General features: G+C 48.0%; 1 protein-coding gene across 4 annotated transcripts in view; it reads left to right on the top strand.

The window, feature by feature from the left end:
- ACVR1 (activin A receptor type 1) overlaps nucleotides 1-20,915 on the top strand; it is a 48,422-nt gene extending 27,507 nt beyond the window's left edge. For 3 of the 4 annotated variants that reach the window (XM_032114522.1, XM_032114520.1, XM_032114523.1), the window contains exons 2-10: nucleotides 1,483-1,556; nucleotides 2,143-2,409; nucleotides 2,893-3,110; nucleotides 5,956-6,055; nucleotides 7,589-7,735; nucleotides 9,814-10,089; nucleotides 13,306-13,503; nucleotides 18,516-18,646; nucleotides 19,595-20,915. In XM_032114522.1, coding sequence (XP_031970413.1) covers nucleotides 1,505-1,556; nucleotides 2,143-2,409; nucleotides 2,893-3,110; nucleotides 5,956-6,055; nucleotides 7,589-7,735; nucleotides 9,814-10,089; nucleotides 13,306-13,503; nucleotides 18,516-18,646; nucleotides 19,595-19,729 — 1,524 coding nt within the window. In that variant the 5' untranslated portion in view covers nucleotides 1,483-1,504 and the 3' untranslated portion in view covers nucleotides 19,730-20,915. Of the gene's footprint in view, nucleotides 1-529; nucleotides 635-1,482; nucleotides 1,557-2,142; nucleotides 2,410-2,892; nucleotides 3,111-5,955; nucleotides 6,056-7,588; nucleotides 7,736-9,813; nucleotides 10,090-13,305; nucleotides 13,504-18,515; nucleotides 18,647-19,594 lie in introns of those variants that run through there. The other variant, XM_032114519.1, reaches the window with a different exon arrangement.
- The last annotated feature ends 6,972 nt before the right edge of the window (nucleotides 20,916-27,887 follow it).

The raw sequence follows: 27,887 nt of genomic DNA, 5'->3' as shown, positions 1-27,887 counted from the left end.
CTGTAAACTCCCTATATGGATTGCTCCCTGCTCATGCTGTTTAACTTCCTTTGATCGTGTTTCCAGCATGATTGTTGAAGGTTAAATATTGGCATGTGTTAAGGATGCCTTGGGGTGTATCAAGGACAAATAAGGGAAGGTTTCTTGGGGAATGGGTGTTTGGAAGGGAGAGTGTTGCTCTGGGAGGTGAGGTGGTCAGCGCTGCCTGGGCCTTTCTGTGAAGGCCAAAAGTGCATGCTTGGGGTCAGAAATTTATGATAATTTTAACTGGTGATGAATCAATTACTGAAAACAAATCCACGTCAGGAAATAAATACAGAGGTAATGGCTTGGCTTTCATCACTGAGCACTTAAAAAGTGCTAATGATTTGAAAAGGCACAAGAAGAGATCTGAAAGGAAAATGGCAATATCAGATTTATTTTCAATTTTCATCTCCTTCGCTAGAATTAAATCTGAGAAATGAAGACAAATACTTGCACGTAAGGAGCATGGTAATGGCTCAGTGCCTTGTCAAGGAGAGGAACTTTGGTTTGCACCTACTGCTTGCTGCTGCTTTTGACTGGAATTTCGTGGCATGCGACTAGGCCAGAGAGTCTCTGGAGGAACTGACCAGCACAGGACAGACAAACCATTGTGAGTCACTAGCCCTGTGTTGGGTTAAATCCTGAGAGAACTGAGTTTAAGAAACTGCAGAAAAGTTTCTTTTCAGAAGCCTTGTTTCACAGTAAAAAGTGGAGTAAAGAGTGGTCTGTTATTTTCTTGTAGAAACCAAGTATCCTGGCAAAGATTGGAAATAAAAAGGCAAATTCACTCCTTCATTTCCTGTTTTAGAGGGAGCATGTGCCTCTGCTTTATGCTGGAATCAGCCTGAACTGTTGCACAAGATGTAGTTACCTGTCTTCAGCAGCAGGGAAATGGACTTGGCCTATTGAAAGGAAAATCCTTGGAGAAGCAATTTAAACTGGGAAATTACTCTTCAGAGAGCAGCATCTTCCTTAAATACATCTCAATCTTTTTCTTGGCATCCAGCAATGGTTTTTGCTGGTTAATGGAAGTTATTCTGAGTTTTCTGGTGGAGGTATTTTCTGTTTCCCCTCAAAGCCCAGATAATACACTTTTACATACCACCTTCTAATTTCATAATAATTTAACTTTTTAATAACTGGTTCAAAGAATGTATCATCTGTATTACATTCCTGCTTGCTACTAGGAGGGTTCATATTTTCCTACTACAAGCTTCTCTATCTACCCAGTAGTTGCATGTGATGTCTCTGTGAATCTAAAAAGAAGTTGCAGTAAATGTTTGAATTTTGTAAGTGAAGGAAATTACAAGACACAGTTAAAAAGGAGACCAATCAACCTTGGGTTGTGTTTTGTGTAAAGAATTGATGAAAGACATTGCTAAACGCTGATTTTGGGGTGGTTGCATTTGTAGACAGCAGTGGAAGCATACAGAGCTCTCATGTCTCTCCTTTCTGCAGCTGCAGGGTGGTTGATGGAGTTATGATTCTCCCTGTACTGATGGTGATGGCATTCCCATCTCCGAGCTGGCAAGGTGAGTGCTGTGTGGGGTCAGAGTTTTCAGTGGGTTGTTTGCTAACTCTTCCCTGATTGCTCCAGGAAGGGCATTGGGTTTGGAAAGTGACTCCCATAACTGGTTTACACAGCTGTGTGCACGTGAAGCTTTTCTGACATGCAGTGTGTTTACGGTTTGCCTCAGGAAAAGGGGAGTAGTATTTCCACTGCCATGGAAAGGCAGGAATGGTGCATTTGAAGATCTCTTGGATGTTTTGAGAGATGAGCTCCTGAAAGATGTTTACTCACTACTTCCCAAACAGCCTTTGGAAAACATTGAATAAAGGCTTGTAACTTGTAACAAGGGAGTAACTTGGTTTTCTCAGTTTTAAATTTTAACTTACTTGATCGAGGTCTCTTGTGTCTGCTGTGGTATGTCTTTGTCATGCTGAAATAGCTGAATTAGAATTGTTACCTCCTAGTTAGTGGTTCTTCAGCACTATCTGAAAACAGTATCTCTTCCCTTAAGCAGATTTTATTATCTAATGATTTCGTTACCTCTAACTGAAGCTATTAAGACTGGGATGATGGGATGATGTTTTTTCCTCCACTCTTCCCTTTTACAGATGATGAACTGAAGCTCAAGATGGTCCCCTATGAATGTGTGTGTGAAGGCATGTCCTGTGGGAATGGGGATCGGTGCCAAGGCCAGCGGTGCTTTGCTTCCCTGAGCATTAATGACGGGACTAAGGTTTACCAGAAAGGCTGCTTCCAGGTCTACGAACAGCGGAAAATGACGTGCAAAACGCCTCCGTCCCCCAACCAGGCTGTGGAGTGCTGCCAGGGACACCTGTGCAACATGAACATCACTGCGCAGCTGCCCTCTTCCAAAGGTGGGAGCTTAATTAATTGGCAGTGCATTTTGAGGAAGAATAGGGGCTTGGCTTTGATCTGCTGTGGTTGGAGAGAGATGGCTCCAGTGCTGGCTGAAGGAAGGGTTTTGTGGGTGCAGGACACCCTTGGTGCCCTGGTCCCCCCCCCGGAGCCTGCTGGCACACATCTGATGCCCATGGGTTGACTGGTCCCTGTGGCTGGGGTAGTGAGGGGGTTGCAGTGTGTGGTTGGGGTCAGGGTGGAGGCACTGCCTGTGGGAAGTGGCTCAGTGCAGGTGGGGGTTGTGCTGTTCCACAGGGAGCGCATCCTCCGTGCCAGGTGTGTGCTCCCACCTGGCTGTGCAAGGCCTTTCTGGCAGGCTGGGTGGGTACCGAGGTAAGGGTTGGTGTCAGTGCTAATGGGTTTAAAGACTTTCTCTGGGAACCTGCAAATTTATTGTTTTCTCTTTTTTCACACTTTTTCCCTTCCCCCTCTTTTCCAAGGGCAAACCTTTCAAGGAGAAGCTGCAGGTTACAGCATGGAAACACTAATCATCGTTATCCTAGCTCCTGTGGTAGTGTTGGTAGTTTTTTCTGCAGTAGCTGTGCTGATCATCCGGAGAATACAGAAAAACCACATGGAGAGGCTCAATTCCAGGGATGCAGAGTACGGCACAATCGAGGGGCTCATCGCCTCGAACGTGGGGGACAGCACGTTGGCAGTAAGTGACCCGTGTGCAGGGTGTGAGCTTTCCTCACTTCCAAACTCCCCTCTCTTCCTTCCATGTGGCCACATCGCTAAGAGGACCTTTTGCTGCCAGGGGATGCCCCTTGGCCTCAGGACTTGAGTGGTGCCATTCCTGTGCTCCCAAAACTAGTATTAATGAATTTTAACCAAAAGATGGGTTTGGCAAGTGTAGGTCTTTTGACCTGGAGAGTTCCTCTAAACTGTTAATGTTCTGGAAACAATTTCAGCACATCAAGACAGAGTGTGCCTGATTGTTGGGTGGGCTGCAGTAATGGGAGAGGTGAAGAACTGTGCTGCATGTTTGATATACAACAGCCTGAAGGGTTGGAAAAGATGTGATGCTAGGTGAGAAAGAAAGAAAATACAGATAATTTTGACGTTTAAAACCCTCAGACCTGACTGCCATGATCTTGGTAGCAGGACTCTGGGATGACTGGGATATCAGTGACATTTTGTTGATAGAGGAGCAGTGGGAGTTCTAAGAAACGTGCAGTGCTTACTCAAAGCTCAGCTTTCAAAATAAGCTCTTGTTCACACGGTCTCTGGAAAATATAGTGGGCTGGAAATCGTTCCCTTTCTGCAGGCTGACTGTCCCTTCCCCCTTCCCTTAGGCCAGAGCACAAATGTCCCAGCAGCTGTCCCTCACTTTATCTGAGCAGAGCAAGTAAAGCTTCATGCAGATGGAGTGTTTGTTTCTGAAGCAGTGCAGAGTTTTCTTCTCCTTGCGTTGCTGAGATAAAATGTCCCCAACATTAAGAGGCTGGAAAACATTTTCTGTTTTGGTGCTGTCCGACCATAATGTGCTTTCACTGCAGGGTTGAAGAGTGGCCTATGTCCATTGATATTTTTTTTTCTTTTTTTTTGATGCCTTTGGCTCTGTTTAATCAGCCCACGAGGCTTGACTCTGTGTTACTGGTTTAAAACAGCCAGTCTTGATGTATTCACCATGGCCCAGGCATGTGTGCAACTGATGACCTGTCCTTAAGCACTGACTTGCAGCTTTTATCAGCTCTTCTGTCTTACCTGTGCAAGATCATTTCAAGCCATTTGCAAACCTTTTGTACTTCTAGTTATTTAGTGTTACTTGGAAATGGTGATAAAACCACAAAGAATAAATCAGAATTCTGTTTCAAAGAGCTGGGAGGAGTTGGGAGCTGTGAGGGCTTGCTTGGTCTGGTGGAGCTGTCAGACCCTCTGAGCGATGGTGCCAGCGCCGCTGCTCTGCCTCTGAGTGTGGCTGATGCACAAAAAGTAAATGGTAGTTCCTGTGCCTAAACGTTCACCTAAACAGCAAGTCTTTTAGATCCCAGATTTTTCTTCTCCATTGTGTTTTAAGTCACTGGTTTTGTCACACATTAGATAAGTTTACATTTAGGATTAGTATCTGCAGTGTAGCAAGTGCTTAAAACCCTAAGCTGCTTAGTGGGCATGGAAGGAGCTCTGGCCTCTTCAAATCTTGTTTTTACAGTTGCTGTAGATAAGTTTGGGGGTGGTTTTTTGTTTTTGTTTCTTTTTTTTGCCTCTGTTGCAAGCAGGAAGGAAAATGAGCCCCCAGTTCATCTTAAAAAGTAAGGTAGTCTCTGTCACTCCTAGATTATCTTTTTCTTGAGCACTCATTAAGAGGTTGTTAGAAGAGATGAGATTTCTGCTGCTGCCTTCTGGTTCAAGCCCAGCAATGCAGTTTTCTGGAAATAATAGAAAATTGATTATACTTAGGCTTTTTTATCCTATTTTCCTTGGTAAAGAAAAAGTCCAGGAATAGTTGTTAATACTTTGAACTAATACAAAAGTCCTGGCTGTAAAAGTAGCTGGCATTAGCATTTTACAAGCAAGCCTAATGGGATTTTAACATTCAATCAAGATCTCACTCATGTTTATTATAAGCGTTCTTAAGCAAAGTCTGCATTCTGTGTGCTAAAAATACCAGAAAGTGACAAAGCTTTTAAGAAAGATTTGTTACAGAAGTTTTTCTGGAATATCAATGCCAGATCTTGTGTAGGTAAATACCTGCACTAAGCTTGAATAGTCTGGCCCAAAGTCTCCCATGTACCTGCCTCAGAGCGCATCCCAAGTGGCCCTGGGTGCAGGTAAGCAGCGGTGTGCCAGTGGTTGCCAAGTCAGAAGCCAAGTGGGGCTTGCAGGAGCAGGACAGGGAGGATGGCTGCAGCCCCCTGCAGAGCCTCCTGCTCCGCTGCAGCTCTGCTCTGAGGGATCCGTGGTTCCATAAATCCAGGCTCAGGAGTGGGGTGGGTGGTGTGTGGGTTAAGGGGGCTTGGGTGGCTGTGCACACCCATCTGCTGGCCCAGCCCTCCCAGAAGGGCTCAGTTTTGGGGTGCTTGCTTGTTCCAGCCCTAGTGTTCCCAGGGCCTGCCCACCTGCATAGGGATGAAGGTTTCAAGTACAGAAATCAAAGGAAGTTTAGTTATTTTTGAGGTGCTGAGATTATTGCCAGATACAGAAACTTTTGGGAGAGAACAGTTGATACTAACCATATTTGTTTGAAAGAGGTACCAGAAAGAGAACTGAGAGGACATAAGGTAAGTGAAAGAAGAGTGAAGTGCTGAAAAAGGGTAGAATCTTAGGACAGAGGATAGCCTGTAGGCCAGGAGTGCACTTCCAGTTCACAGACATCTATTGTCCTATTCCACTTACTAAACAAATAATGACTTACTAAACAAATGCTCTTTGACTCCGAGTGACCAAATGGCATCCCCAGAGCCACAGAGATACCCCCAAGCTTTAACCTAACCTGTCCTTTGTAAACAGGGAAAAATGGGGTTTCTCACGGGTTCTAAACTTCTGCATTTCCTTCTGAACAGGATTTGTTGGACCATTCCTGCACATCTGGAAGTGGCTCTGGACTTCCTTTCTTGGTGCAAAGAACGGTGGCTCGCCAGATTACCCTTGTGGAGTGTGTAGGTCAGTGTCTTCTGGGTGTTTAGTTTTTTGTAGGGCTTTAGTGTTAATTTTAAGGATTCATTGAATTTTTCTTCAGCGTATTTTTATTCTTAGTTGAGTAGTGTTGCATCTGAGTTTAGGAAGCATTTGGGTCAAAGGTACCTGGAGGCATTGACATTGAGCCAAAATGCTGTCCTGGCACTGAAGAGGTGAGGAAGGCATGAGAATGATTGATTTTAATAAGAAAAAGGGCTAGAATATGTTCTGTGCTGCTGCTTTGGTGACTTGAATTTGGGGTGGGTTAACAGCTTCCTGTAAGTCCCGAGAAGATTTAACTCATCAGGGTGTTCAATCAAGCCCAGCTGTGACAGATGAACTTAGGCATTTGTAAGGACTGGGCCTACAGTTTAGCAGTGTTTCTTTGCTTTTGTCTCAGTGTTGTGTTGAGTAGGCACAGATGTTCACATCTGCCTGAAATCCAAGTGTGCATCCTCTGATGCTCTGCAGTTCCTCTTGATGAGGAACTGTAGGATAGGACATACATGGTGATTGTACTTGTGGCATGTTTTTGTGTGCATACATGTGAGTGAGTGCGTGTGTCCTTGGAAAGAGGCCTGCTCCCAGGTTAGCTCAGGCTGGCACCATTTCTGGGGGCTCTGTGTGTTAGCCTGTAAGGCGGAAACAGATGAAAGTGCTTGTGCAGGAGGTGTCTCTGGAGTGACAGCACTGAGACCTCAGCCCTGGGTGTCTTTGTTCAGGGAACCTGCTGCTTGCTCCCATGAGCCTCTGAAGGACATGGAACAGCAGAGCAAGGAAGGGCAGAATTTGGGTGTTTGGAGTTGTCAGGTCTGGCACAATTCATGGCCCCATGCCTGAGGCCATCATATGTGGGCTGCACTGGAAATGGTAGCAGCCAGAACTGCTCTAGTGTGCCTTGTCCAAGATGGTGCTCGATACTTGATAATTTCATTCTCTTCTTCTAAGCTATTGGGTAAAAAGCTTGGCTTGCAGACAGTGTGTCCTGATTGCCACAGGACAGGGCTCGGTTCTGCTGGGGTTTGGTGGTTTTGTTAATCCTTTTTTTGTTTGTGGGTGGGTTTGGGTTTTTGTTTTCTTTAAATCATCATTTTGTGTTTCTGCAAGGGCTGATGATGTACTAGGGATGTAAAGCCTGTGTCCCCAGCATTACATTTCCTTCCTGTCGTCCTAGCTGCAGAATTCACAGCTTTGTGTTGTGCACACTGACCTTGCCATGTGCTGCCTAAGTCACTTCAGCTGCAAAAGCACTTTTATTGCTGGTTGTTGAATGGTGACACTTCCCAGTTCAAACCCTCTGTACTGCACTGGTGGGGAGAGATCCACACTCACAGGGCTTGCAGTCAAAACAAACAGGAGTAATGAGGGATGCTGGAGCACAGTGTGACTCCAGCAGTAAGAAGTGCGTGCAGGGGTGATCAGACCACGCTGGTGTGATATCTGGTTCATGACAATCGAGTTCTGCTTGGTGAAGGCAGCTGTTGTTGACAGCTTCTCCTGTGTTGTTTCCCCTGCCAGGAAAGGGCCGTTACGGAGAAGTTTGGAGGGGTCAGTGGCAAGGAGAAAATGTTGCTGTGAAGATCTTCTCTTCTAGGGATGAAAAGTCCTGGTTCAGGGAAACTGAGCTGTACAACACTGTACTGCTGCGGCACGAGAATATTTTAGGTAAGTAGGACAAGCACATTCTGTATCCTGGTGTGTCAGGTGTAAAGGTGAGTTACCTGCACAGGTCACTTGTGAAGAACTGCACACTCACCAGGCATCTCACAGTCTCTAGGTTCTTGTGTTGTGATAAATAGCTGAAGGGAAATTTTCAGGGAGAGACTTCCGGGGGGGCTGAGTCTCAAATGGGGAATGTGTCATAGCAGCTGTGACTTGTTGCTTTGCAATATTCCAGCAGGAAGCAGTTAATCAGCCAGATGAATCAGGTGTTGGCAGCTGAGCACACAGAAAACAGTGGAGGTGCCACAGACCCCTGTGGGAGGGACTGGCTCTTGCAGCTCTCACTGCAGAGTCCTGCGTGGTGTGTCAGGGGAAGTTCTGGTGGATCCGTGTTTGGTTGTAATCTCAGTTTCCCTGCAGAAATGGAGGGAGAAAAGGTGGGGAGGAATTTATAATGAGATTTAAGGATTTGAATACTTTTCCTTATGACTGAGTAAAGTGCAATATGAATCCAGTATACTCTTTTGTTTGACTGTTCTGCTCAGGGTGAGAGAGCACTCAGGGTGAGTAAGGTCCTTTGATGTTTAAATTTCAGCTATAGCTGCATGATGTATCTTGTTTCCCTGTAAATATGGAAGTAAATGAACCTCTTGTGCATCACTCATACTTCATGTGCTCAATTCTAAGAACTGGGAAAATGGCTTTGTTATGTTGGGCCTTGGCTGAGATCTAAGCAGCCCTTTGATTCCTAATAGACATGCCCTTCTGTCACCAGTGTGCCACCTCTGCAAATAAAAGCAGCAGCACATTTTCTGAGTGCTGACACTGCTTCACCCAAAATCTGTCTTCAATCAGTTTTCCTTCGGCTTCTTATTCTTGCTTCCTGTCAGAGAATGTTCCCTGGCTCTGTAGCTCATCCTGCTAGACATTTGTCTGTTTCCTGAAGCAGTTCCTTTGTTACTACAAAAAATAATTTGGTGGCCTCCTGAAATGTGAATTATTGAACTTCCCTTCCTGAGAGAGCAAGTGGCTTGGCTGAAATTACATTGCACAATTCCCTTGGTGCTCTGACTGTGTTTAGTCTTTCTTGATAACTGTCAAATTTGTTGGCTATTTTAGAGACTTTTTTAGATGCAATATTAAACAATATCACAGGTTACAGAAATGTCACATTGTGCACAAGTCTGACTTTAGGGGAGAAAGCAGTGGGTGTTCTTTCTGACAAATGTATGTGAGCTTTTAACAATCGTGGTTTGTTCCTTTGACTTGGGAATAAAACTTCTGTTGTTCCCAGCTAAAGGTGTTGAGGTCACTATGTGGATATATGCAGAGGTGACAGGAAGGGAGCTTTCCTGAATTTGGGGTTCAGTTTTAAGATATGACATTTTTGAAGGCAGTTCTTGAGGTTCATGGGTTTTGAACAGAAAACTTTCTCTGTTTCTTCGTAGAAGATCATTGTGGTTAGACTACACATTTAACCCTTTTCTGAGCAGACTGCACTGGCTGCCTGTGGGCTCTAAAAATGGAAATGGTTGTTAATGGCTTGATGTTTGTGAGGTGTTGCTGCTTTCCAGTGTGACCCTCTCAACTGGGCAGCAGCAAATGTGCTACAGACTTGGGGTGTTTCTGTTTGACTGGGAACTTCCCCACCCCCCTCAAAAAGAGGGAAAAATAAAAGTATTTTTGAAGTGTGTGGTCCTAACAAGTAGTTGTTCGGTGCGACTGACAATACATAAATGGGTTCTTGTGAATAGATGCGAGTTAGATTTCCAGCCTTTGTTGGCTTTGTTTTCATCACAGTGGTACCTGCAGTCGTCTGCAGTGCAGTTGTAATTAAACAAGTCTGCATTGCAAGAGGGGCCAGCAGTATTGATGCACAGTATCGCAGAGCATTCAGAGCTGGAAGGGACCTGCAAGGGTCAGCAAGTCCAGCTCTGAAGTGGGTGGCCTGTACGAGGATCAACCCCACAACCTTGGCATTATCAGCACCCTGCTCTAACCAGCTGAGCTGCTTTTTTCAGGGCGTCTTGAAGGATCTCTGTCAATTTATTTTCTTGTTTCTCCTTCTTCTGTTGCTCTAGGTTTTATTGCATCTGATATGACTTCCAGGAACTCCAGCACGCAGCTGTGGCTGATCACGCACTACCACGAGATGGGCTCTCTGTACGACTACCTGCAGCTGACCACGCTGGACACGGTGAGCTGCCTTCGCATCGTGCTGTCCATTGCCAGCGGCCTGGCACACCTGCACATCGAGATCTTCGGCACGCAGGGCAAGCCGGCCATCTCGCACCGCGACCTCAAGAGCAAGAACATCCTTGTCAAGAAGAACGGGCAGTGCTGCATCGCCGACCTGGGTGAGCGCAGCTCCCTGCTCGTGCAGAGGGTGTTGGGTGGCTGCAGCTGCAGGACCTTGCAGTGGCCCCGCAGTGGCCCCGCAGTGGCCCCGCAGTGGCCCCGCGCTGCCCCTCCCTGCGCTGGTGCTCCCCGCGGCGGCCGCCAGGTGGCGCCTGCAGCCCAACCACTCTCTTTGGGAGTTTTGGGTTTCCATGGTTAAATCCCATTCCCGGATCCCAGAGGATGCAGGGATTAGACTTCATTTCTGAGATAATGTGTGTCCTCCCACAGTCAGTCTGAGCCATGTGCTCGCTGTCCCAGTGCCGTAGCTCTGTCCAGCTTGAGTTGTGCAGATCATTCTGTGAGCCCAGAAGTGGGTTCCCTCGGACCAGCTGGTTTGAAGCCTGATGTGCAGGTGCTGAGGAGCAGTTGCAGCAGTGTGGCTTGTTCACACCTTGGAGGGATGTCTGACAATAACTTTCTTTTCTTTCCTCTGAAGACGAGGGAGAAAATAGTGGTAGAACAGTATTGGGGCACCATTGCCTAGGCAAAAAGTATATCAGGAGATGGGAATTTTTAGCATAATAATTCTACTGCATAGTTTCTATCACTTGTGCCTGAGGGACTGGAGATACACACAGGGAAAACATGAAAGCCACATACCTGGGTCTCTGGAAATTTGCCATGGGAATAGTAACAAATGGAGCAGTAAGTTGAAAATATAAAGCTTCAGAGACTGGCTTTTAAATAAATTTGTACTTGACTCTGAGGAGGGACAGCACATCCTGGCATTGATTGATATGGCACTGGTACAGTGAAATCTACTACACTATTTATCTAGAGGCTTCAGATGTTTGAGAGATTTTTCCAGGAGAGCACAGCAGTAAACACTTCTGATTAGTTTTTATGGTGGTTAAATAGCTGTTTTTTAAAATGTGAACTGCTCAGACATGTATCTGTCACATTCTTCCTATGTTCCTCCTCTGTAAGGGAAATTCACCAAACAATCTGTTGCTTCTGGCATGTATTCATGCCCTTTCTTCTGTGAGGCTCTGTCTTATTTCCGTCCTCTGGTCTCTTCCTCTCAGCCTCAGGATCTGGAGCTGAGAGCTGCTCTGGCCCATGGCACTCCCAGGATCAGGAGCTGCAGTACCAGCACTGGCTGGATCAGATATGCTCTGGCTAAGCAGAAGCTGTGTGACAAAGTCCAGGAATGGGTGTCATTCCTGCTCAGTCTGTCAGCTGTGGAAAGGTTCTGCCTTTGTCCTTCTAAAGCAGTGCACGTGCCTGCTGCTGGGGCTGAGTTGAGCAACTCTGTGGGACAGCACGCAGTGCTGTGGCAGAGCAGCAGCTACTCCAGTGTGCTGGAAGGGTCTTGTAAAACCAGCTCGTGCCTTTTTATGAATTGGTATCTTCAGACAAGAGCTGCTCTGCCAGGGGCTCAGTGCCCCTCAGTTAATTCCCTGGGGGAAAGAGACCCTGGAGTAGAGCAGGATCTGCTTCTCAGCTCCCAAACAGCTTGGATGCCTCTGTGATGGAAACCAGGTTACAACACTCTGTCCCCTGACCTCATTGCCCCACCTCCTTGGTGTGTAGTGTGCGGGATGCTGACTTGCCTCCCTCAGTTGTAAACCTTTGACCTCTCGGCCTGTGGAATCTGTTTTGCCCAGTTTGGATGAACTATTACAATTTTTATCAAAGTGTTCTCCGAGGTCTTGACGTTTTCAGAGTTGCCAGGAAATGTGGTTTCTAACCTTTGTTTGCAGTTGCAAGGTTTTTTAAAAGAAAAATTATAATCCATACATACTGTATAATATAATGTAATATGAATTTAAAACAGTGCGTTAAACTGTAAGTGTGTGTGTGAATATTTGACAAAAGTATTTGGATCTGGGAACAGACTTCTTATCAGTCTGGGGTCATAAGATGGTACATAAGGTGTCCCCAAGAAGGGTGGGGACAAGCATTTTAGCAGTGCTTGTTGTGATAGGCCAAAGGGAGGTGGATTGAAACTGAAAGAGGGTCAATTTGCATTAAATATAAGAAGTGTTTGACCATGAGGGTGAGGAGGCCCTGGCACAGGTTGCCCAGAGCAGCTGTGGCTGCCCCTGGATCCCTGGCAGTGTCCCAGGCCAGGTTGGACAGGGCTTGGAGCAACCTGGGCTAGTGGAAGGTGTCCCTGCCCATGGCAGGGGTGGGATGGGATGAACTTTAAGATCCCTTCCAACCCAAAGCATTCTGTGATTCTGTGATCTTTCTAGAGGTGCCATAAGCATTTTCTTGTCAGCTTGAAATATCTTGAAGTGCATTTGAATTGTAGAAAAGTGTTTTCCAAATTTTTGTCACAGTGAAGGACAGACTGTTCTTTGGAAAAAAAGAAAATGAATGATCTGGTGATGGGTTAGTTTTTGTGGGACTGAGGTAAAAAGCCTTTTAAGGTTCACCTAAAATAAACTCCTGTTAAATGTAAATAGTGTATGTCATTCTCAGAAGATTTGTTGAGGAAATTAGGGAGAGTTTGCATCACTCTCTCTGTCGCTTGGCTCTGCCATGCACCCACTGCTGCTCAATTTGCAGTGCTCTTTGTTTACTGTGGCCAAATGAGTGCTCTCTGTGTTTCCAAATTTACGGTAATTTAGTCCTTCACATAATGTTCTCTGCTTAAATGTTTAGTAATTAGTAGAAGCCAGGTAGAGTGGTTTTGTCTGACTCATTTTAGATCTGCTTGAGGATGTTTATTTTTCAAGCTGGTGCAAATACGATGTTTTTTATTTTCCAGCTTTATTTTTGTAACTTGTGTGTATCCTTCGTGCAGTGTTTTTCTTCTCCCTTCCCCACAGTTCGGGTGTATCCACCTACCCAAAAGATCTATAAATAAATTTGAATGCCGTGTAAAATTGTTTTCTTCTAAGCAGCAGCTGTTTGGCCTCTGCGTATCTGTGCCCGGAGTGCTGGGGACATCCAGTGGCTGCAAAACACTTCATGACAATGTTTTGCAAGAGTGCAATAAAAAGCTTGGTGGTAATCCCATAGGAGATAATGGGCCAGTCTGTAGCCTCAGGGGCTGGTTTTGCTGGCGAGTTTGGAGCTGACCTCATTGGTCTTTGGCCAGTTAGGCCCTTGGCTCCTTCTCTTCCAGAAACCATCTGATGGGGTTGCTGCTCCCGGGGACCTTTAAGCTTGTGCTGCTATGGTTGAAGGAGACTTCACAGTGACTTCTTTTTTCTGTCCTTCAGGCCTTGCAGTTATGCATTCCCAAAGCACAAACCAGTTGGATGTGGGGAACAATCCCCGTGTGGGCACCAAGCGCTACATGGCTCCAGAAGTCTTGGACGAAACGATCCAGGCAGACTGCTTTGACTCCTACAAGCGGGTGGACATCTGGGCCTTTGGGCTGGTCCTTTGGGAAGTGGCCAGGCGCATGGTTAGCAATGGTAAGTGCTTGGGACTCCTTCCCTTGGCTCTAGGAGAGGCTGAGGAAGTGCATGGCAAAGCACCTGCCACCTAAATGCACAGGAACATGCTGGGCCTCCACAATACTTGATTCCTGATACGTTGAGGAAGCTGTTGGTGTGTTGGGTACAGTGGCTGAATCCTGTTGTCATTTCTGTTAAGGCAGAGAAGAGAGAGAGTCCCCTGCTCATTCTTAGCACTGGTGAGACCTCATTCATACCAAATAGCTAAGTTAAAATTTTAGATTACAAAGTCTCCATCCTTCTTCCTTGTGTCATTAAACCCTAGTGAATATTTGTAGGTGGCTGTTTCTCATGAAAAATCCTAAAGGACAGAAAGAAAATACATGGGAAGTGCAGAAGGTATCAGAATTCAGGACTGCTTTTGGTTTACCGAGTTAGATGCACTCCCAAGGTAGGGCTTGGTCCAAGTGCAGTTGTGCTTGGGAAGGGTGTCCCTGCCATCCTGTCTGGAGCACAGGGTCACTTCCTCTCTCCTTGGCCAGGGTACTTGAATTTCAGAACCTTTTAGCTGGGTATCTCTTGGTGTGATTCCTGCTCAGTTCAGAAGTCCTCTCTGACTTGTAGATCTCAGGCTGTGCTCTCTGGACCTAAGTGGGCAGGAGAAGACAGAGGATGCCCTTCAGGCATTTCTGCAGGTCCTGACAGGGTTGTTCATGGCCACGTCTTTAGATATGAGGAAATTGCAGATTGTCACAACCATTTGTTTAATCTATTGTGTTTGAGCTCTTCCCACTAAGTCCAAATGTGCTGAAGGTGTACATGGCTAGTTAGAGGAAGGAGGAAAGATGGTGAATGTGCAGTGTTAATGTTTCTGAGAGCGTTTGTTGGCACAGGTGTGTTGTAGGCAGCTGTGAAGACTTGCACAATGTTTGGGGCCTTCTGGGTTGCATCACATCAGTGTGAGTGCCTGGGTAATTTCAGCTGGAGCTTTGGTGTTCTGTGCAGTTTTATACCCTGCACTGCCTTGGCAGTCTGTGAGCAGCCTCAGGTATCGGTGGCCGTGGAGCGATGGGCTGGCTGGGCAGGGCTTGGTGGATTCCCGGTGCCACAGGGGATGCTGGTGTGGCGGGGGGGGAGGGCAGGGCCGGCCCCCAGCCGAGGGACTGCACCCACGGAGCGGGGCAGGGACCAGCAGGGCTCCTGCAGTGTGCCACTGGGCACAGGCACAGTACTGGCGCTGTACACAGGCATTGCTGCAGCTCACAGAGGCTTTACCTGAGCTGCTCTTGAACGAGCGAGGGTGGATGGTGCTGGCAGCTTCACCAGGCTGGTGTGGAGCTCAGGGGACTGCAGGCCTACCTGCTTATAAGTGAATGCTCTGGGAATTTGATTCTGACTGAGCTCAGTGCCACCATGGAGACACTTACGGTGATGCAGATCTGTCACTGCGTTGGTCATGTCAAGACAGTCTGAAGTTTCAGGCACTGGTGATGCTAATTGCACAGAACCAGTTGCTCTGTACTCCTTGCTATTGCTGTAAGTAATTCCATGCCCTTGCACTGGTTGGGATGGAGTAAACATCTTCCCTTGCCTCTGTGCATTGAGCTGTGTGGGAATCGTTGCTGGTCAGGTGGTCACTCTGATAACCCTGTTTGCTTTGCAGTGAGACTTTGGCATTGGGAGTGAGCCTGCAGGAGCAAGGGCGTAGTGGTGTGAAGGGGTGATGATGTCTTGGGGGACCAGAGGCACTTGTCAGCTCCCTGTGCTACAAACTTCTGCTGTTCTCCCGGGCTTGTGGACACTGGGCATCTCTTGTTCACCTGAGTCCTTCCAGTGACTCAGCCTGGTTTAGTACTTCAGCTCACAGAGACCTTGAAGTTCTTAAATTTTATTTAATTTAATTTTTATTTTAAAAACTTACCCAATGAATCCTCCAGGTGACACAGAGGTTCTTGGTATTTTCTTGTTTAGTATGAGGAGAAAAATGTGATAGGTAGCTCCTTTGGCACAAACAAATACTTGTGTGTTGTCTGTGTGCTGTAGCAGGAGCCAGCCAGCATTTTCTCTGTACTGAAAATGTGATTTCGCTCCCCAAAGCAGTGTTTGACTCTCTTCAAGTAGAGCAGTGCTGGTTCTCTGGAGAGTGTCCTCTGCTCTTGGAATGTGCTGCCTTGGTTCAGTGCTTCCCTGGTGCCTGGCACTCACAGCTCAGATCCCTGGGAATTGTCGTGGTTGTTCCCAGGGTTGTGGTCTTGTTCAACAATGACAGTAACAGTAGAAGCTCAGAGGTGGTTCCTACTCAAAGTAACCCTGGCGTGTGGTCGTCGTTCCCTGTGCAAGGCTGGAGCTGTTGCTGTGCTCTGTGTCGGGTTGAGCAGTGAGATTTGTGCATGCACAGGACAAGCTGGACTTAAAGTCAGCTAAGGGCCATGGACAGGCTCCGAGAGCTGGAGCCCCTCTGCTCTGGCCGGGCTGGGAGAGCTGGGAATGTTCAGCCTGGGGAAGGGAAGGCTCCAGGGAGAGCTCAGAGCCCCTTCCAGGGCCTGAAGGGGCTCCAGGAGAGCTGGAGAGGGACTGGGGACAAGGCATGGAGGGATAGGACACAGGGAATGGCTTCCCACTGCCAGAGGGCAGGGATGGATGGGATATTGGGAAGGAATTCTTGGCTGTGAGGGTGAGGAGTCCCTGGCACAGGGTGCCCAGAGCAGCTGTGGCTGCCCCTGGATCCCTGGAAGTGTCCAAGGCGAGGCTGGATGGGACTTGGAGCAGCCTGGGCTAGTGGAAGGTGTCCCTGCCCATGGCAAGGGATGGGATGGGCTTTAAGGTCCCTTTCCTCTCAAACCATGTGGGGAGTCTATGAAGTGACAAGGAGTAAAGGTAAGAAGCCACTGCAGTACGTGTGAATTGCAGGTGATTGGAGAGCAGAAAGCCAGTGGCCCCAGGAGAGCAGTAGGGCGTGCTGGAAATGACAGAAGTCACCTCCAAGCTGTGCAGAAAGCCCAGGCTGTGGGTTGTGCGGGAGGTGTCCCCGAGCCAGTGGGCAGCCCGTGCTCCCCGGGCAGTGGCCGAAGGCAGCGTGCCCCGGTCGGTGACGCTGTGTGGGCGCAGCGCTGTGGGACAGAGGGCGAGTGGCTCCCTGGCACCGCTGAGGGAGGGCTGCTGCGGAGCCGGCTGCTCCCGCGGGCCCGGCACGGCCGGCCTCGGCAGCTCCGAGGATTCCACAGGCACTACTGGAGTAAAGGCCAGACCCGCTTCCTTTGTCTGCAGTACTGCCTGTCTTCTCTGGAGCAGCCAGTTATGTGCCCTGTACTTGGGAAAGACCACATGAAAACAGTGAATGAGAGCCAGACGCTCTCTGCAGTGGTAAAGTTCAAGTGTAACGTCCTCGTGGCCCTGGCAGTGCCTTCAGAGCTGTGTGACGTAGCTGGAGCTGGGCATTTGGCTCATGCAAAGCCCCGGCTTTACCTGCAGGACGGGCTCTGTTGGTGAGGACTCACAGTAAACTGGGTTCTGGGCTGAGGCAGGAGAAGGGTGAAGCTAGGAATTCAGGCCAGGTGATGTTGCAATGCAATGAAATGCGATGGGGAATTGCTCTGAGCAGGAGGGTGGGTGGTGCTGCTGTATGCAGCATGTGTAATTTGTCTGTCCATGTCGGAATAGCACTGGGCAAACTCTGCAGGCTGCCTGGTGCTTCTGATGGGCTTGCTTGGGTAGCCAGGTCTCCAAATTACCCTACTGTTTTCCAAGGCACTTGTAATTTCCTGAAGACTCTTTCCCTTTTTGACTAATCATTGCAGACAGTGGTTTACAGATTTTTGCAGATTATGCATAAAAATATCTGTGGAACTTTGATCTTCATCTCCGATAGAACACGAAAACTAAAATTCAACTGCTGTAGGAAAGATTGAGAGCCTCGTTTCAGCTTCAGGCTATCCAAAGCAGCAGAGATTCTCCTGGGTTTCACGTGTGGCTGTGGGATTTCGGTCTGTTGGTCCCAGCTGTCAGCAGCAGCCGTTTGATGTTCCTGCTGGACACAGAGGGCCTCATCAGCTTCAGCTTTTTCCATGCTGCTGACCCAGATGCCTGTCTTTGAACACCAGTTTGTAAATTGGCTTCCTGAGAAAGTTGGGCTCCCTGTAGATGGTTTGTGGGCTGATCCAATGAGGAAGCAGAGAGGTGCACGTGTGTCTTGGGGAGCAGGCAGAGGGGCTCCAGCCTGGCAGCGTTCCGTGAGCAGGGTGACGGGCTGGGGGAGCACACACACACAAACTCCTGTTTCAGTGCCAAACCCTAGGAGATGGCCAGGTTGGTGGTGTCAAGACCAGGCTGGATGGGGCTTGGAGCAACCTGGTCTAGTGGAAGGTGTCCTTGCCCATTGCAGGGGTGGAATGAGTTGAGCTGTAAGGTCCTTCCCAACCCAGACCAGTCTGTGATTTTATGAAGATGCATTCAGCTCCTGAGTACCATGGGCTCTCTGGTGTTTGGCTTTGTGATGGCATGTGGTGCCAGTTACCCTGGGGATTTTACTGTTTTCATAACAAGGAATGAAATGCTTTGAAACACCAGCTTGAGGGTCTGTGGATGCTGACATGCTTACTGGACTCTTTCAGGAATTATGAAAGCACCAAAGTGTGTGTTGAACCTGCTAGAAACACCAGTGCAGACCTTACATTTTTCCATTTGCTGGTAGAAGTCCCAGTTTGTGGTAGGCAGGAGAGCTGCATGTGTTACAAAACATGGCCTTTTGGCAAGGGATTTACTTCTCATCCTTTCAGCTCCAGCATCTGCAAAATGCATATATAGCTCATACTCAGACTTGCAATATGAGCCAATTAATTAACATTTTGGGTAGAAAAAGCTGTTCCTGGGGCAGTGAGTGCTGTTCTGTTGTTCAGAGGCTGCGTGACAGTGTAGGATTGACTTCTGAAGGATTTTTGTGCCTCTTGGGTGGGTTATCTGTTCCCTCTGTCCCTGCAGAAATGCTGTTCACTTGCACAGTCATGGAGTAATGTCTGTTTGTGTCTCACCAGGTATCGTGGAAGACTACAAACCACCCTTTTATGACTTGGTTCCGAACGATCCCAGTTTTGAAGACATGAGGAAAGTGGTCTGTGTGGATCAGCAGAGGCCCAACATTCCCAACAGATGGTTCTCAGACCCGGTCAGTATAGTGCTGGGGGGCTGGAGCAGATAGGTGCTGGTCTTTCTTTGACATAGTCGTGGAAGCTTTTTCAGTTGTCGCTTGCTGTGGAGATGATCTCGATGGGCCTCGTCAGCAGCATCACCTGTACAGATGTTGGGATGTGCTGGCCTGGCCTTGGGGAGCACTGAGCAAACTGATGACTGCCAGGTCTGAGCTGGTCATTAGCAAAATCTCTTACAGCTGCTTTTCCTGGGCGGTTGTTCTCCCTCCGAGAGGAAGTGAAGGGGTTGGAAGCTAGTCCAGGGCTTTCTAGGGCTTACAACACACACAACAGAATGCTGGTCTCTCCTGCCTGCAAGATAGGGGCTGTTGTTCCTTTTGAAAGACTGATGCTCAAGTTTATTTTTCTTCATCAGTATCAGTCTGGCCTCTCCAGGCTGCCCAGCTGTTCTGTCCTTACCCCTGAAGCTGCGGAAGTCAGTTTGAAATCTGTAGGGCTGGGCAGGGCAGAGGGCCCGCTCTGAGGGTTGGGTGCCAGCTGTGCCCTGTGCTGGGAGCCCAGCCAGTTAAACCTTGCTGGGCATGATGAAATCACAAGCAGAACTTCTGCACCTTCTCAGCTGCCTTCCAGGGTCTGCAGGAGTTGGTTTCATTGAAGAGAAATTCTGTGTAGTGTTTTCTTAGTTAGAAAAAACTCCCAACACTCAACTGTTTGAAGTTACGCTAGCTGGTCACTCCAGTCAGCCCACAGGCCAGTTGTGCTCTTGGTTTAATCAAGTTATCAGACTTCAGGAGATTTTCAAAACATGAAAGCTCTGTATTTGATAGATGGCGGGAAACTCTGAAAATGGAGCATTCATTAGGCAGTAGAACCTCTCTGTGTGAGTGCTTGGCCCCAGCCAGTGCTTCCTTGGCTTGTTATTTGTGGACTGACCTGCGTGTTGTGTGGTTTCTGTTCTTCCCCAGACGTTGACGTCCCTTGCCAAGCTGATGAAGGAGTGCTGGTACCAGAACCCATCGGCCAGACTGACAGCCCTGCGCATCAAAAAGACTTTGACCAAAATTGACAATTCCTTAGACAAACTGAAAGCTGACTGTTGACCCTCTCGTCGTGGTGCTCTCCTGACAGGAAGGCACTTGGCTGGCCCAGGGGGCTCTGGCCAGGCAGTTCATACCCCTGGTCCCCAGGGGCTGCTTGGAGCGGGAGTTCTGGGGAGCCGCTGGGGGGGCCGCGGGACGTCCGGACTGCTCGGACCACACCTGGGCGAGCGCTGAGGACTCAGCTGGATGTGCTGTGGCTGAGGTAGTGGCCTGAAGGAAGACAGAGAAATCCTAAGACAAGATCAGGGCATTAAACAATGGCTTTGAACAGCTTTTTTCTTTTATTTTCTTTTCTTCTTTCTCTTTTTTTTTTTTTTTGGTTGTTTTTTGTTTTCCTTTTTTTTCCCGTTTCTTCTTTCTTTTTTTTTTTTTTTTTAAATTTTATTTTAATTCTCCTAATCACTCCCAGGGTGAACACATGGAAGTGGTAAATTTTAATCAGCAATATTGCCTGTGCTTCTCTTCTTTATTGCACTAGGAATTCTTTGCATTCCTTACTTGCACTGTCACTGTTAATTTTAACGACATGACTTGCCAAAAATATGATTGGCTGTATCCTGCATTGATCTCTGCCTGAGTAATAGGAAAAGAATTCGGTAAACTGAAAATGTAACTGTCAGACTTTAGCTGCATTTTACATGTGTACTGATGTTTACAATAATGCTGAACATTAGGAATTTCTTGTTTATCCAAAACTTGCAAATTATTTATTACTAGTGCACTTGCCAGTTTTTTAAACTGTAAAATAAGTGCATAAAGTTAAAGCTTATTTTTATGTGGCCTCTTTCATGATTTCTTACACAGACGTTTTTGTAACACCGTATAACCTGAAACATGAATTGTTTTCTGTATTATCATATTACAACTTGATAGTCACATTTTAAGTGCTTCACATTTGTAGGTGTGTGGTCTGTACCATATTTTCAGTTGGAATATGGAACGTATATATAGCCATTTCCCACAGGACCTTGCGTCTGGCATCTTACTGATCTGGGAAAGGAAAGCAATGGAGGAGTTAACTAGAATATTAGGTCATGAATGCTGTGGGGAAAATGCATTTTATTTCTTCTAAGCTATATAATATGCATTTAAACTCTGCCAGAAAAATAACTATTTTGTTTTAATCTACTTTTTCTATTTAGTAGTTATTTGTATAAATTAAATAGAATGTTTTCAAGTCAAAGCACAGAGTGTTTGAGTTGTGTTACTGCTGTCAGTGATCAGGTGCTGCCATGGGGACCCTGGGCTGTACCCGCAGGGTCCTGGCGGTGCTCCTGCCCCTCCGAGGTGCTGAGGCTCTAAAGGTGCAGCAGGGAGGTGCTGGGCTCTCCCTGGACATGACACCGGCCCTGTCCGTGTCCTCCAGTCCCCTTCCAGGATCCCCACCTGCGGGGAGGAGGTCAGCTCTGTCGGCAGCAAAGAGTTCCCTCTGCCTGGGTCTCTCCACACCTCTCCTTCCTTAGGCCAGTGGAGTGTCCAGGAAGTGGCAGTGCCCTCTCATCCTTGGAAAAGAGCCCCTTTGTTCGTAGGCTTGGAATTCCCCAGGCGATCTAAGGCTTAGGGCAGTGATCAGCCACTTGGACACGATTTCTCTCTGGGGTAAAACACTCCTCTGAGTTCCCTTCAGCGCTTCAAGTCTGCCAGGTCCTGCTCTGCTGCCTCTCTGTAACTTCCCTCTCAGCCGCATCCTCCCTGTCCCGTTCCAGCCAAGAGGAATGCCTCATTCCACATTGCTAGTGTAGGAATAGGAGCCAAGTGTGTGGGGTAGGTGCTGCCTGGGGCTGAGAGATGGCGTGGTGTGGAGCTCTGCAGAGCAGCCTGAGCTGGCACCAGCTGCCAGGTCTCTAACTGTGTAATTGTATGTGATGAGGAAAAAATAGGAAAAGTGGGATCCGATGAACTTTTCTCTTCGTTTGTAACAGGAATTCAAATGCCTGACTGTGTTTTGGTTTGCTTTAAATTGGTGTGTGTGTGTGAGCTGTGTACTGGGCTGACTGGGACACAGGTGCAGCCTGGGAGGGACGGGATGTCAGTGGCACAAGGGAATCGGGGGTGGGCTGAAGCTGCTGGGTGGATGGAGGTCACTGATGACAAGTACAGCTGCAGGGTGAGGAGCTGCATTGCTGGTGACTGATAGTGGGCGTTGCCTGAAGCTCTGCAGTCCCCCGTGCCTGGTGTGACTCCAGCGTTTCTGTAACGGGATGGAACAGGCAACAGGATTTGAGCCAAGTGGGAAGCAAGGCGGGCTCTTTGTGGAGGTGCTTGGGGTGAGGCCGGCAGGGAGGTCTGGACAGTCCAGGATGACAGGAGGTGGCACTGCAGACAGAGGGGACAGAGGCAGAGGTGGCATTTGTGTGCAGTGTGAGTGTGGAGTTTATGGTCAAGTTTTTGCTTGGAGTTTCCACCTCTCCAGTGTTTTCCCGTGCAGAGCTTGGAGGAGAGAGACAACCTGTGGTGCTGATGGTTGGTGACAGCTCTGGCCGTGCTGGCAGAAGCTGCGCTGCGTCCCTCAAACACTGCCACACGAAGTCTCACCATCTTACTGGCTGTTAGGAAGATGGTCCTGTTAAATACCTGCTCCAGCTCTTCTTTGCATTGTAGCCATCCTCTGCAAAGTGCTGTGTTCTAGAACAGCACTGACTGCGGGTTGGGAGCAGCTCCATGTACTCCACAGTGGTCCCTGTGGATCTGGCTTTTCCAACCCCAGTGCTGGGTACTGACTGTCAGCTGTGCTGGGGCTGCTGCAGGATATGGGGCCTGCAGCAAGAACATGCACACTTCTCTCTCCACCCCCTTGTCAGGGAGTTGTGCAGAGCCAGAAGGTGCCCCTGAGCCTCCTTTTCTGCAGGCTGAGCCCCTTTCCCAGCTCCTTCTGGTGCTCCTGGTGCTCCAGCCCCTTCCCCAGCTCCATTGCCCTTCTCTGAACACACAGGGAATAATGGACTAAAGGATAAAACCACAAACCATAGGAACACCCCAGTAATACTCTTTATCCTGTCTTAAGTAAAGATTATCCAGAAAAGCCACTGGCAGGGTAACAGAGTCTGTCAGTACTGGGAGTCCTGGGCACTCCTGGATGTGCTAGGCAAGGTCACGGTCAGTGCTGCTGCTCTGAGGACTGCCTTCTGCACAGCAAAGCATCCAGGGTTTTTTTTAAACACATTTCACTTTCACCCCCTGCTACTGAAGTACTTTTGGTCCAGGCGAACTGAACTATTTGAAGTGTTAGCCTAGTGTGTGTGTTGGAATTGGGTCACTATTTGGCAAATGTGAATCAAGAAAATGAAGTGGAAAGTAATCATTAGGAGTAATTCCTTAGCAAGTTCTCAGCCCTCGACTTGGGGTAAGTCATTCACCACTGTGCCTTCCTAATGTACAATTCCTGCTGAGGATAGTCAAGGTCTGTGCTGTCCAAGCCAGCAGGAGTGGCTGCATTCTCTCCTGGGAACTGGAGTGTGGCAGGCCTGGGAATGGAGAAAGGAAAGCTCGGTGACAGCCAGGGAAGGATTATCTGTAGTCTGTGTGATTTAACCTCATTTCCACGTGTCTGGACAGTCACAGGAGAACGTTTGTTGCTGCTTTTCCCTGGAGGTGTGAGGGCTTGGGCGTGGGGGAGGTTCCATGTGAAGGGAATACCCCAGCCTGCCACGCTGTTTTTCCAGCGTGTTCATTAATCAGTGTTCCTCTAGTACCTCCACAAAATCTAATCTTCTAAAGAGATTTGGAATTCTTATATATAATCTGCTGCAGTAAGGGTGTCGCTGCATTTATTACTATGGCGATGGCACAGGCAGTTCCCTCGCTGGAGCTGAATATTCATGTGTCTGGCGGGTTTGCACTGCACCAGCCAGGATGGAGCTGCTCGAGCGGTGCCTCGCTGGGCATCAGAGCCTGCTGAGAGGAGGCGTGGAAAAATAGCTCTAATGAGTAGCACTGCCCATGGGGTTCAGCTGTCCTGTGGGTGGGGACAATCCCCAGCAGTTAGAGGAGGAAGACTGGATGCAACCAGAGGTGCTTTAGATTTAGAGGGGTACAGGAAGAAATGTAGCTTTTCTTTTTTGATTTCTCTGTTGTTCAGAGAGGCCATGGCTGCCCCATCCCTGGAAGTGTCCAAGGCCAGGCTGGATGGGGCTTGGAGCACCCTGGGGTAGCAGAAGGTGTCCCTGCCCATGGCAGGGGGTGGAGTGGGATGGGCCTTAATGTTCCTTCCAACCCAAACCATCCTGTGATTCCGTGGTTCTATATGCAGAAGGCTTGTTTGTTACTGGTCAGGAATATGTGGCACTTCAAGGTGTCCTGGGGATGGACAGCTGCTGGGAGCAGCCTGAGGCTGCACACCCCAGTTAGTGTTGCTGCAGAGAAGTCACTGAAGGCGTCCTCCCCCTCAGTTGGAGCTTCCCTTGTGGGCCTTCTGGGCTGGAATTATCCATCAAAAATCCGTATGAAGCCTTCCAGAATTTTATTTACCTGGATTAAACTGTTTTGATAGGGACAATTCTCTTCCCTGTGAGGCAAAATGTCTGCTATACAAAATGCTCAGCCTTGGTGCAGTGATTGGCACTGGAGAAGGGAAGAAAAGACATTCCAGGTGCTGTTCCATTTATAGAGAGAGAATCTCAAACACAGAACTCATTTTAAAGATAAGATCTGTGCGGGAAAAGTGTTTTATCCAAAGCTGAGCTACTGCTGTACTGTGACAGGTGCTCTCACCTGGGAATAGCACACTGGCGTTACATTCCCAGTTAGAAGGAAAAATCCCACCACCCTTCAGTGCCTGAGCCACGGAGCTGTGCCAGGACAGAAGCCAGGGCCTGCCAGGAAGGGCCGAGTGCTGCTGGATGTGGCTCATGTTGGAGGAAGAGGCTGCAGGAGGGACCTCAGGTCCCTCCCTGTGGAGGAGAGCCTGGGCCCTGCTCCGTGGATGCAGCTTCTCGCTGGTCATGGCCTTGTCTCGTAGCCCCTGGATCCTGTGTGGTGGAGCTGTGTGAGGCCTGTGGGGGGATCTTCCAGGGTTTGGGACACCTGCTCACTGTCCCCCTGTTCAGTGCCAGCCCGACTGCTTGGGGCTCTGGGGCCGTGGTCCTCGCGATGGTGGCCTGTGAGACAACACACCGAAGTGTCTGCCAGCTCTCAGTCCTGCGAGGTGTCAGTTGCTGGGTTGGTTTTTTTTTAAAAAAACGCAGCCCATTGTCCCCCTTGGCGCCGCATTCGCTGCCCTGTGTCACCCTCGTCCCTCCCTCGGGGCTCTGCACCCCCAGGGCTGGCAAAAGCCCGTCCTTGGCCGGAGCGCTCCTGCCCCGTGTCCGTGCCGGGCGGGCACCCCCGGCGCTGCGGGGAAGCATCCCGGGAATGCTGCTCCATCCCCCGCCGTGGGCAGTGCCTGCTGGGGAGCTCCGGTGTGTGCCCAGGGCTTTGTCCGGGCTTTTCACCCCTGTGAGCTGCATGAGTGATGAAGCAGCTGAACCTCTGAGGTGGCTTTTAAAAATTACCTAACATCAGTAATTAATAATTTGTCTCCAACTGCAGCCCTCACCCAAGCACTGACCACCTTCTCCAGTGCAGTGACTGTCCACTTTTACCGTCACAAAACTACCTTGAACTCCTAAAATCAACAACGTTTGGATACTGGTATCAGTGTCAGCAACTCCAGGTCTTGGTTACTGTGCTGAAACCTTTTCCTCTCAAAAAATGAAAAGCTGATGCTGTACTCAGCTTCAACACCTGGATTTTTCTTCTTCCCGAAGAGCCTTGTTTAAAGTGGGTAACACCAACAGCACAGCCCCGTGGTGTGTGAGAAAGCTGATGGAGCATCTGGCCCAAGAGAGGTGGGACAGAGCAGTATGATCCATGTTCTGATATGCTGCTTTTCTTTCATGCAGAAGTGAGAGGGGAAATGGAGGAACTTGTCAGATATTTAATGTGAACACACGCCAGTGTCATTCTAAGTGATATGGGTTGATTTGTGTCAACAAGCCTTACAGCTTCCAGTTGTGTATTGAAGTCCCACATGAAATGCTCCAGCTTTGGCATGGCAGTATCTGCAACACTGCTGTTCATAACAAGTCTTCAGTCATTGGAATTACCCAGTCCAGTGGTCCATTACTCCAGGAATATGTGATGTATAGTATGCTTGTATCTCTAAACTGGTGCTTAGTCAGTGTTTAAATTTGTCTGTTACTGCTGAACCATTTGCTTCTGCAGCAGAACAAGTGTCCAGAGCAGTGGGGCAGGATCGTGCCAGGTGCCAGCTCAGAGGAGTCTCCTCACAGCCTAAACACAAAGGAAACATTGAAAACAAGGATGTAAGTGGGCTGAATTAAAAAACTGTCGCTAAACAACAACCAAGCCTCACTCACACCACCATGCACCCCCAAATCCCTGAGCCACGCTTTCTGCCACGCCTTAGTGAGGAACTCTGTGAGAAGGAAGGCTCTGGCTTTTAACCTGACTTGTCAGGTTTGCCATGGTGTGGTTCAGGGTCAGTCCTGTGGGTCCTCGTCAGGAACAATCGCTGCAGCCGTAACGTTTCATGGATGTAGCTGGAAAACCACCAGCATCATCTTTGTGCACCATCTCAGCCTGATGTTTCCCTCTAGATTTGGTCCAAACAAGAACTAAAGTTACAATAGAGGCTGCCATCAGACATATGACGGAGAAGGCAGTAGGACTTGGCAGCTGGAGAATGTTCCAGAGCTCTGCAAGTCACTTTCTGCTCTCTCCCCTGTGACTGAGCACCACGACCCAATCCACTGGTTGGCTGCAAATACTTCATCTCAGCAGTGGGGCAGAGATGGGTTTGGCTCTGTCACCTGCTGGGCAGTTAAGTTCCCTCAACAGGTTTTCCAAAGACTGTGGGATACAGAAGGAGGATATTCATAGAGGATGAACATTAAATCACAGGACTCTGCTCCATTCCTACACTGGAACAGAGAAGTCTGGAACACTTTTCCTGCATCCCTGAATGCTTGTGCTGAAACAGAACAGTCTAGGAAAAATCCTTCCCCTTTTCTTTCTGTGGTGAGATAAAAAGTACATTTGGAGATGCTGTTAAAAAAAAAGAGTGAAGCACTTTCTTAATCGGAAGTGTTGGTTTAAAACCAGAATGGATGGTTTAATCAGAACTAATTCTTGCAAGTATATGTGCTGCCAACTTCTCTCTAGAAACGTTCATATATATATATATATATATAATTTTCTAAAAGCTTTCATTCTCCTCCTTTACAAGTGCAGGAGATACTCTTTTCATCATTTCTGCAAAGGGTGAGTAAATGTGTTCTATAAATTTTCTTTCTTAAACTGAAGAAAAACTAAGTACATAATTCCTACTTCTATGTCTTCCTTTACACAGAAAAGCAGAATAATTCCATGCCATGAACAAAAACAGAATCTGAACGAATTATATTTACATTTTCTAGTAGCATTGAGCAAATAAAGTGAATTGTTTGTAAGACTTCAGAAGGAGCAGAAGCAGACACGGATCTGCCGGGACCAGCTCTGCGTTTGTTTGATCTGACAGCAGGGCGAGCAGTGCCTGGGTGCTGCTGAGGATCCAGTGTTCTCTCCTGGTGTTCCCAGAGCCAGCTGGGATCTCCAGGTAAGTAATATATGGCTTAACAGGTACTTGGCAAGTAAAGGATGGCTGAGCAGGTGCAGGCACGTGGCAAGCCGTGGGCACAGGGCAGTTACTGGCTCCAGGCTTTCAGAAGGGAAAGAGTAGCAATTTTTCCTCTATTGTTTTATTGCTCTGACACCCAAACCTTCATATATTTTATTAGATCATGGCAGGTATTTTCTAACCCCTCTGCAGTATTTCCCAAGCAGTGAGGTGTGCAATACTCTGCTGTGCTGTGTTTCAGTGCAATAGAACATCAACTCATAGGGATTGCTGTGAGAGAGTGATGTTGGACTTCACTGCACTAAGATGTTGCAATTCCCATCACAATTAATTGAGGATGGGGTGACATGGAAGTCCTGAGCATCTTTCCAGGATATGTTTGAATGACAATTTAAAAGAGGAAAAAAGAGCAGCTTTTTTTGGTGCTGTTTAACAGTCTCGATCCCAGACTACTTGGGTTTCATCTCTGCTGTGTCTGTACCATGGTGGAGGGCAATTTGTTTTCTTTCAAAAATAATTTAGTCATTATTTTTGCTTGTGGTG

The sequence above is a fragment of the Corvus moneduloides genome, chromosome 7 (genome assembly GCF_009650955.1).
Source record: "Corvus moneduloides isolate bCorMon1 chromosome 7, bCorMon1.pri, whole genome shotgun sequence".
NCBI lineage: Eukaryota > Metazoa > Chordata > Aves > Passeriformes > Corvidae > Corvus > Corvus moneduloides.
The sequence above is the reverse complement of the archived record's forward strand: the minus strand, read 5'-3'. Positions and strand labels throughout refer to the sequence as shown.